The sequence below is a fragment of the Asparagus officinalis genome, chromosome 1 (genome assembly GCF_001876935.1).
Source record: "Asparagus officinalis chromosome 1, Aspof.V1, whole genome shotgun sequence".
NCBI lineage: Eukaryota > Viridiplantae > Streptophyta > Magnoliopsida > Asparagales > Asparagaceae > Asparagus > Asparagus officinalis.
The window spans coordinates 127,240,375-127,240,849 of NC_033794.1; the positions used below are offsets into that span (position 1 = coordinate 127,240,375).

The 475-nt window shown below is 42.9% G+C and overlaps 1 protein-coding gene across 1 annotated transcript in view; it reads right to left on the bottom strand.

Moving 5' to 3' along the window:
* LOC109838105 (plant intracellular Ras-group-related LRR protein 4-like) overlaps positions 1 to 475 on the bottom strand; it is a 7,417-nt gene that overhangs the window by 5,248 nt on the left and 1,694 nt on the right. The window contains 1 exon segment of the mRNA XM_020406595.1: positions 41 to 475. This exon segment is cut by the window's right edge and continues 11 nt beyond it. Within this exon segment, the coding sequence (XP_020262184.1) occupies positions 41 to 475 (435 nt within the window).

Genomic DNA, 475 nt, shown 5'->3' on the forward strand with positions numbered 1-475 from the left:
CAACCAAAATGCAACCAAAACATGTTAGCAGAAGGATTACCTGCGCTCCCTTCTCAGCTATGTGTCTCGGTGGCACTTCTAAAGGGTTCTCCTCCGCACGAAGCACACGAAGCTTAGACAGCATCCCAAAAGAGTCAGGCAGCACTCTAATCTGATTGTTGCTCACATCCAACTCTTCTAGCATCTCGAGATTACCAATCGATCGCGGAAGAGCTAAAAGATTAGCAAAATTATTTCCAACGTTCAACTTCACAAGTGCCGTAGCAAGGCATAAGCTTTCTGGAACTGATTCGAGCTCATTGAAGCTCACATCAACCTCCTTCAACTTCGATAAAGAAGACATTGTCGTTGGTAGCCCTTTGATATTGTTATATCGAACTGATAGAATCTCCAAAGACTCGAGTTTTCCTATAGCCTCTGGAAGTCCTTTCAAACGATTATAATCAGCTCGAAGCTCAGCTAATTTAGTACAATT